General features: G+C 39.6%; 1 protein-coding gene across 1 annotated transcript; it reads left to right on the top strand.

Moving 5' to 3' along the window:
• The first annotated feature begins 882 nt into the window (after positions 1 to 882).
• LOC143127980 (C-type mannose receptor 2-like) lies at positions 883 to 9803 on the top strand. Its single transcript, XM_076289666.1, has 6 exons — positions 883 to 1018; positions 4460 to 4837; positions 7463 to 7810; positions 8388 to 8639; positions 8721 to 8819; positions 8967 to 9803. Exons 1-6 carry the CDS (start codon positions 985 to 987, stop codon positions 9011 to 9013), a joined length of 1158 nt encoding a protein of 385 aa, XP_076145781.1. The 5' UTR covers positions 883 to 984; the 3' UTR covers positions 9014 to 9803.
• Positions 9804 to 10190: the final 387 nt, after the last annotated feature.

Genomic DNA, 10190 nt, shown 5'->3' with positions numbered 1-10190 from the left:
TAAACTTATTTGTGTTTAGCCCACCAAATGGAATAATATATCATTGTTCAATCAGCTTTGGCTGGATAATGTAGACCTATTCTGAAAGATCTTTAAACTTGACTAAACTTGGTAGGCCCATTTTTTAGGGTCGACAGCCACAGTCAGCTACTCACTAGATATTTGTTGAAGCAAATGACATCACTGCACAGAGAGAGCTACCTTTGCATGTTGCTTGATAACTCATGAGAGCTTTTTGTCCAAGAGGACAATAAGATCACCACAATATTTCCATAATAAACAACTCCCTATGGATTTCAATGCTCCCTATGGATTTCAATGCTCCTTAAAACTTGCTGTGTCCACAGCCCGACAGATCAGTCAAAGACAGGCAGACTGAGAGATCCCGCAACCAGACCGTCAAACAGAAACCTCTACAGACAAGCTGCGACTGACACACTCAGGTGAGTGCAAATTTACAACCCCCCTCCCCTGCAAATAATAATAATGACACAACAGTATGTTACTATAGAAAACATGCTGTTGAAATCCATTATTGGATCACATCAAGGATGCTCTCATTTTACATTATGAATCTGCGTTGTACTTTAATCGGTATATGCTGTGTGTTTTCTGGATTTTCAGTCCCCTGACAGCATAATCTGATATTCCTCTTTTTTCGTTGTTTACCTTTTTCCAGTGATTAAACCCATCTCGCATCCCCACATCCTCCTCCTCTGTTCTCTCATTCTTTTTACATCTTTCTTTCTCTTCACAATTTGCACTGACCACTGTCATGAGACTTGTATCATTAAAGTAAATATGCGTAATATACTTTCTATAGCCTACTTAATATACTATACTGTACTAACTATAGCCTACTCAATATACTAAACTAACTATAGCCTATTCAATATTATACTAACTATAGCCAACACTGTACAATACTATACATACTGTGCTAATATTATACTTTCTGCGTTGTAGCTGTAAAAGCTTTCTGACATGGAGTGGAGACTGGTCTTAATGCTGTTCCCAGGTCAGTGACATTTCTGACAGCCAGTGCAGTGTGTGTGTGTGAGAGAGAGAGAGAGAGAGAGAGAGAGAGAGAGAGAAAGAGAGAGAGAGAGAGAGGGGGACAGAGTGAGAGGGATACAGACAGAAAGACAAACAGAGAATGAAGATGGTGGGAGGTGCATGTTTGCATATGTGCTTGTCTGTTGTTTATGACAGAAAAACATGCAAAGTGCACTAGATATTGCACTGTTGACATGAAAAGATGGAACTATGTAAAACATGTAATATCATTGGTACATATTTGCTGTATTTATTTTGGAAAAGCACAGTTTTATCACGCACATCCAAAATTCATCCAGGTGTAGGACCGAAGATACGGTTTATAAGACAAAGTGAAGATCCGCACACTGTAGAGCTACCATTTAAGTATTTTTTTTATTTTGGTAACGTTTCAAGCCCTTCCTCAGACTTCCAACCAAGTGTTACACAACTGTCCTTTTAAATTCCATTTGTCACGTGATTACAATTAGGTTGCAGGATCCATTAAACAATTAATTAAAAAAGAAGATAGAATATTGCACCATGCCCGTGTACATCAACAATACACATATACAATCAATTCATTGCAGAGGTAAAAATAGACTATTGCACCATGCCCGTGTATATACACAATACAAACATATACAAATTACAATATACAATATACACAATATTGCCAGTACATATAACATTTTCTTCATTGTGGGTATAAAAACTCACATATCCAGTCCACACATCAGATCACCATATATTTACCATTTCATTCAAGGTGCAGTATTATACTATACATATCAACTTTCAAAAACATATACATATATCCATGTTAGAAAGTATGTTTGAATTTTCTTTGCAACATATTCAAGTAAAGTTGTGGGTAATCTCACAAACTCTCCAAGACAAACAAGAGGCATCTGTTTTTATCTCAATACATTGTACATTATAAACTAGGAGGTGAGGACCACATATTCAGTGAGACTGAACCAATCTGTATTTATAGGAGAACAAAAGTCACAGAGTACCAGATACACTATTCAAGAGGAGATATGAGAAAACAAATACCAGGTTCGAGAAAACCATGTTACCCTAAAAAGGTCTAATATCAAATTCTTTGTTAAGACCTCTAGGAGCTAAGGTGTCCAACATCAAAACAGTTCTCTTTTTAAGAGCATATTATCAACGTTACCCCCCCCCTACGTGGACACTTGATTGCCTCAATCCCCACATATTTTAAACCGGAAACATTGTGTTTAGCATTCATGAAATGTACAGCTACAGGGCTAGATGTTACACCATTTTGAATAGCACTGAGATGTTCTGAGATCCTTTTAATGCCCTAGTGGTCTTATATATGACAATCCACAGGGGCATGTCAACATATAAATAACATTGGTAGTGGAGCAAGAGATCACTTCTTTAATCATATATTTTTTGCCATTATGATTGAATGTATTAGTTGTATAAATGAAATGGCATTGTTGGCATCTTCCACATGGGTAATTCCCTGTAGGTATGGAGTTAAGGAAATGAGTGGCCACTATGGAAGGTACGTCTGCTCTCACTAATCTGTTGCGTAGATTAGGTGGTTTTTTGAATACCACTCGAGGGGGATTATAGAAGCAAGTTTGTATGTTGGGTCCGTGTTCAGAATGTGCCAGTGTTGTTTACAGTAATAGCACCCTCTATAGCTTTAGCTACCGGAGAGTACTGGATGGCACACACTATTCTCTTATCATCCCTTTTGTTTTTTTTGTTTTTGAGGCAGTCCATCTGTGACATATTCACAAAACGTGTTGATGCATCATTAATCCAAGATTCCTTATATCCCCTTTCTCTAAAACGGTTTTCCAAATCCAAACTTTGTCGAGTGAAATCGTCATAGGAGCTACAAATACGTCTAATCCTGTTAAATTGAGAGATAGGAAGATTCCTTTTTAGGTGGATTGGATGGTATGACTCAACATAATTGTCATATGTCATGGTATCAGTAGGCTTTCAATATAAATCCGTTTTTAACATATTGTTCTTCTTAATTGTCAGAATATCCAGGAAATAAATGTTCTCTTTGTCAGAAGATAGTAAATGTAAGGTGTTCGCTCTTAGAGTTTACAAAGGTAAAGAAATCCTCCAAAAGTTTGTCAGATCCTGCCCAAATAAAGAACACATCTTCAAGGTACCTCCTCCAGATAGAGATGTAATGAATGAAGGGATTGGCTTGAGGGTCATAGATGTGTTCTTGTTCAAACAGTCCAACATATAGGGAGGCAAATCTGGGTGACATTTTGGAACCCATGGCGACACCTGAGATTTGAAGAAAGAAATCATTGTCATATAGAAAGGCATTGGAAGTCAGCACCTCCTTAGTCAGATCCAATAAACATTGGGTGCTTGGATAAGCCTCAGATCTGTTATTTAGAAATGTTTGTGTAGCTCGTATCCCATCCTCAAAAGGTAGAGGGATTCAGTATCCATTGTCACTAATAGGTGGGACTCCTCCACCTTTCCAATTGACTTGATCACCTCAATGAAATCCATGGAGTCTTTTGTATGAGAAGGTAACGGCATAACCAACAGCTGTAAGGAATAGTCCACGAAAGCAGATATCTTTTCTGTCAGTGACCCAATAGCGGAGATAATAGGTCTCCCTGGAGGGAAATCCGTAAATGTTTTATGGATCTTGGGTAAGATATAAAACACTGGAGTGATAGGAAACTCAACCATCATGAGTGTTCCTGTTTAGTAATCATGTTCTTTTCCAATAAGATATTCAAACAGCTATGGATACGCTTCTTAAATTCCTTAGCTGGGTTACAGTTCAATTGTTGATAAAAAGTTGTAGAATTAGCCAATTGCCTGTATTTATTTTGGTGCATGCATGTCTCTACGTAAAACTATGTAAAGTGGGATAGCATTGTGTTGACATCAGTCTGTGTCCGTAAAGGGTTACATTTTACTTGACAGTATGAACATAAGAGTGACATGACACTGTAATGAACGTGTCATGAACAAGTCATACATGTTTATGACATAACGCTTCTGTAAGTGTCCTTTGGTTTTTGTCAATACAAGTTAGGGTAAGGATTAGGATTAGGGTTAGGTTAAGGCTTAGGGTTAGGGTTAGGTCTAGGTTTAGGGTTAGGATTAAGGTTAAGGTTAGAGGTTAGCATTAGGGTTAGGGTTCATGTGTCACGACAGTGTCATGTCACTCTTATGTCGATACTGTCAAGTAAAGTGTTACAGTTGAGTACTAGGATACATGGTAAATGTGTCTCTACGCCACACCCAGACATTTCAAAGGACTTGCGCTCTCTCTCTCTCTCTCTCTCTCTCTCTCTCTCTCTATCTATCTATCTATCTCTATGTAAAGTTTTTATCATAATTATGAATGTCATGACTTTTGGTAAGTGAACATCAATTTTTGTTAAAGGTTTTGTCATGGAGTGTATTCCTCATCACTTCCACTTTGTGAACATGAGTAAGACCTGGACTGAGGCACAGCATTACTGCAAGGAGCAGTACATTGACCTGGCCACCATAGAAAACATGGAGGACATGCAGATGATGATGGACACCGCTAAAGGTTATGATGGGCAAGCCTGGATTGGGCTGCATCAGACTGCTGTCCCCAGCTGGAAGTGGTCCCTGGCAGATGGTGGTTCCTATAGTCCTGGAGAGGTTAACTTCACTAAATGGGACAAAGGAGAGCCCAGTGGTGGGGCTGGGGAGGAATGTGCAGAACGGCTCCCTGGGGGTTTATGGAATGATAAGGATTGTAATACACCACTTCCATTTGTGTGCTATGATGGTGAGGACATTTATTGCTGGTTTCCTTGAGTATTTATTCGGTAACACTTTACTTGACGGGTGAGTTAATAACACATTCATAGCAGCTGTCATAAACTGAACATAAAGCATTCATGACTGTTTCATGAGACATGACTCAACACTCATACCAAACCTTTCATGAATGTGGAAGACAGAACAACAAAAACTTGTCAAAATAAAAGTCCAACATCGTATTTGTGTAACCTGGATACCATTCATTTAATCTCTCCAGCCTTTGTAAATATTTCATGAATATCTTATGACGTCTACATCGAATGTCACTTTACTATACAAGTTGAGAAGTATTCGTAATCACTGAGTTTAACACTAGGACGTAAACTAGCCTTCATTCAGCTGACCCGTATTTGTGTAATCTGGAACGGTTGGCCATTCCCAGAAGCAAAAGATGAGAAATCATCTGCAAAGGTTACATCATAAAACAAATACATTTTTATGAAACAAAAATTATTTGCTTGACCATGTTCTGTCTTTTTGGCACTGGAGTAGCCCATTGACTCAGATGTGCTGTGATCAGGTAAGAAGTTTGGACCAAAAACGGCAATGCTGCTTTGCGACTTTGGACTTTTATTTTGACAAGCTCTCGTCGTTCTGTCTTCCACATTCATGAAAGGTTTGGTATGAATGATGAGTCATGTCTCATGAAACAGTCATGAATGCTTTATGTGCAGTTTATGACAGCTGCTATGAATGTGTTGAACTCACCCGTCAAGTAAAGTGTTACCATATAATTAAGGGGTTCTAATCAATTGGAAATGTTTCAAACCTGCGAGGACAAAGAACTGTTTCTCTTGCCCCCAGATGTGAGGAGGATGGTAAGAGATGAGGCAAGGATATCTAAAAGGATCACTGTTGGTAAGTTACAGAAAGAAGTAGCATCTTGGGGTGACCAAATAATACACCACAAATTCTTCAGAAGTAACCTTATTTAGAGGGCATGCCAGTAAAAAGCCTTTCCTGTCATTTGATTATGACTGCCGCAGCACTAGTGTAACCTGCATTGTGTTGAACCACAGCTCAGCCCTCCACTCACCTGGACTGGACCTTTAAAGAGCAGCACCTTGGATCAGGAGTTGAGCGTTCTAGCAATCGAGCTAAAAGCCTAGGCTGCTAACTCTCTTACTAGCATGATTCTTAAGGCGTTGGGAGGGAGACTTACACAACGTACATACCGTTCAGCTACGTACCAGCTGGCTACCATTATACTAGCACAGTCCACGAGTGACTAACCGTTTAATCCCGACAGGAATATCTGTACACCATGTTAGAGTGGCAATAAGTCCATCCCCATACTACTTAGACATTATTGAACAAACATCTGAATTTCAGTATCTAAGTAGCTTAGGTTGGGATGTCTGCTATACATTGCTGTTAAAATGCACTTCCAGTATAGTGAGTATTGGCAAAACCGGTTATCATTTTTATGTTGAGGCGTTGGGGGTGTTGTCGGCAGCTGCTGAAAGTAACTAATAAAGTAACTTGTAATCTAACATAGTTACTTTTAAAATCAAGTAATCAGTAAAGTAACTAAGTTACTTTTTAAAGGAGTAATCAGTAATCAGTAATCAGATTACTTTTTCAAGGTAACTGTGGCAACACTGGTTAAGTGTCACTTACCCTGTGTTTCCCCCAAACTACACTATTCTGTCAGCAGAGAATGAGACGCCCCTATTCCAGAGAGAATTACCTGAAATATCAAAATGAAGAACGTCCCAGCAGAAACAGTATTTGAAAAGTAGAAAATAAGTGCTGGTGACACACAAAATGGTTGGCCAATCTTTAGAGTTGAGCGCTCAAATAAAGCTATTCTCAATTTTCAATGAATTCAATATGAAACCCTTCAGTTCAATGTCAGAGCTATTCAACCTTGAAGTAGGCCTACTAACGGTTCTTAGCAAAATTGCACATTGCCATAAACAAAGATAATGTGTTACAATAACCAATGTGCTTCTTTGGGCATAACATGTCTCAGTCCAAAACACCCAATTCAAAATGAAAGTGTTCAAATGAGCTCCTTGTAATTCAGTCTGTATGGTTTAGCGAAAATAATTAGATTAACTTCTCCTTCTTTAGCAGCGTGGGGAGTTCAATATCAGCTAGCCAACTCTCCTTCCCTCGGCAGGTGCACTGAGCCTCACTCTCGCACATAGGCTACACACTCCAAAAGCCAGGAGGCAAACTCTGCGCTGTTAAAACTTAAACTTCACTATATTGAACATTAACACCGCTCACCTTCTTAATTTTCTCCCTCTCAAATGGCAGCCATTCACACATGTTACCGTCTTCACGTATTGCTCACTCTCCCTCTAACTTCCGGTGCAGTCTCCACACTTCTTCTATGGTATTTCTAAATGCTGATTCGTTACTGATTAAGATATTTTAAAAGTAAATATATTTTACATCTGTCACACATTTAAAAGGGACATTTTTTTTTCTTTCCCAGATCGGCGTAAAAATAGAAATTATGGAAAACTGCTAATCACAAGTGATATTCCTTCATTATGAACTAATTGTCTAAATATATGTCATTCACTTACTGTTACTTCCGTGGGATTTGCTGTAAGATCATTTTTGTTTTCTCTTCCAGAGACCCACAGTGGCAATAAGCGATATATCCTCATTGATGAGAAGAAGTCCTGTAGAGAAGCTCAGAAGTACTGCAGAAAACACCACACAGATCTGGTGAGTGTGAGACACGAGGAGGAGAACCAGCTGATTGAAAAGACAGTGGGACGGAAAACTGTTTGGATCGGCCTGTTCAGAGACAACTGGACGTGGTCTGACCAGAGGACCTCATCCTTCAGACACTGGAGACCAGACTCTCCTGATAACCAGGGGAAGGAAAACTGTGCTGTAACATGGCTAACTCAAGGAAACAAGGGGACATGGAAAGACTGTAAATGTGATGACAAACATCCTTTCTTCTGCCGCTTGGGTAAGTTTTTTTTATCTGCAGTGATGAACTATTTCAATACTGCTACCAGCCACCAGACTTCATCCTTCAGATACTGGAGAAGAGACGCCCCTGATAACCAGGGAACTGACAACTGTGTTGTTGTGACATGACTAAACCAAGCAGGCATACTGTATGTCAAATGTAATAAATGTCCTCTTTTGATCCATACTCTAGAGTGTTGACATCTTAACAGAAAGTCAGAGTTACTCTGTAATCACATTGGCAAGATGTAAATAACTATAACCATCCACAACACTGGCATGATGGAAATAGCCATAGCCATCCACCAAACTGGCATGGAAATAGCCATTGTTGAATGAGTTGCTCCTTAAAGTCTCATTGTGCCACAGGAAGATCTGGATCTAGATATATTGTGTCATCTAACACAACACACACACAAAAATACACACACACACACACACACACACACACACACACACAATGTATTTTTTGCCATTTTGTTCTTTACTCAATCAAGTACTGTTTTTATTAAATGTTCTATGTAAAATAAATCCCTCCTTGTCTTTGTTTCTGTATCTGCACATGTTTCTGTCAGATAAACTTCAGCTGGTGAAAGAGAATCTGAGCTGGACAGAGGCCCACATGTACTGCAGAGAGCGCCACATGGACCTGGTCTCCGTCTTCACAGAGGAGATCCAGCACCTGGTGATGGAGGAGGCTAAACGGGCCTCCACTGAGCAGGTGTGGCTGGGCCTGCGCTACCTGTGCACACTGGACATCTGGTTCTGGGTCAGTGGAGAGACCGTCTGCTGGGACGGCTGGGCCGAGGAGAGAGGGAAGGAGGAGAGAGAGAAGGAGGAGAGAGGGAAGGAGGAGAGAGAGAAGGAGGAGAGAGAGAAGGAGGAGAGAGGGAAGGAGGACGGGAGGGAGGGATGCGGTGGAGATCAGAGAGCAGGAGCACTGCAGTCTGGAGGGAAGTGGGTCAGCCTGCCTGAGAGCACCAGACTCAACTTCATCTGCACTACTGGTGAGAGAGAAGACGTGTGTGTGTGTGTGTGTGTGTGTGTGTGTGTGTGTTAGAGAGAGAGCACTTGTGGGATTTATTGTGTGGTGGACAGGATGGATGACTTATTAATTGATTGATTGATAACTTATAATTCACTTTTTTTCACAGGAGAGATGGCCAACATGGACGTCCAGAGTGCAGACTGCCAATGTTAATCATTTAGTAAGAATTTGTAATGTCTTTATTTAACATGGACGCGTCACTAATTAGTCAAGCTTATGGGTGATCTACCTTTATAACGACAGAGTGCTTTTATTATACTTAAAAAGTCTTGCTTATCATACTGTACTGAATATCATGGAAAAGTCCATTGCCTGCCCAGACTGAGAGATTAAAGGCTGAGGAAGCCATTGTTGGTGTTTTGACTTAAAGCAGAAGTTCGGTGTCATATTGACCTAAAGTGTGTTGAAACATGATACCGAGTGGGAACTTTTGTCTCATAGCTCATCTCGGCTTGTCCCCTGCACCCTGATATCTGGCGCTAATTAGCCAATGCTACCAACAGGTTTTCGATGGGGGTGCCTCGGGCATCGGCCTAGCCATGCAAATAAATCACTGTTTTACACCATTTACGAGGCTCAAAGTAGCTCCACACTTCATTGGTAGACTTCCGAGGGCCCTGACATTTAAAACGAGACATTGAGAACTTTGAAAAAGCACTCGTAGTTTCTTTACCTTCAGGAAGTGTACCGTTCGCCGCCATCTTGAATTTAGTCACGATAAGTCGAGCGACGAGTACGAATGAACAGGTATGATAAGGGATCAGATTCCAAAAATAATTCCGTGGAATGGCATGGATTCCATTTGCTTCCAGTATTTAAAAAGTCTTGTTAAATATATCATATATTATCTATTTTTGGATATTGACTGATATTATTCAATGGTTCTTAAAAATAACTTATCATGAACTTATTTCAAGGAATGCAGTGGAATCTTGATCTTTAGAATTAGAAATCATGATATTTTTACACTTATTTACAATGTACCTTGTGGAAAACATTGTTTAATCTTCTTTTTCCAAAAATAAAGCTTGAAAAAGATACGTCTTTTTGTCATTGTTTATTATTGTTTGAATGTATAGTGCCCTTCATATTTATTGCTACCCCTGGTGAAGTAAAACAAGGAATAAAAAAAAACATATTTTGGAGATTTATCTCAATTTTACAAAACAATGAGGAAAAACAATGCACCATAAATATATTACCCTGGGAGAACCCAAAAAAACCTGTCAGCAAATTTGAATTGGCTGAGTCTGGTGTCAACCAGGCTTTAAACATGTGGTTTTATCACCAAAATTCCCCATTTACATTTAACTTTGAGTTAACTAGCTTT

This window comes from Alosa pseudoharengus, unplaced genomic scaffold (genome assembly GCF_046254945.1).
Source record: "Alosa pseudoharengus isolate Yale_2024_CS ecotype anadromous, Long Island Sound unplaced genomic scaffold, YU_APseudo_1.1 YU_APseudo_1.1_scf_17, whole genome shotgun sequence".
NCBI classification, from domain to species: Eukaryota; Metazoa; Chordata; class Actinopteri; order Clupeiformes; family Clupeidae; genus Alosa; species Alosa pseudoharengus.
This window is presented reverse-complemented; position numbering and strand designations above follow the sequence as displayed.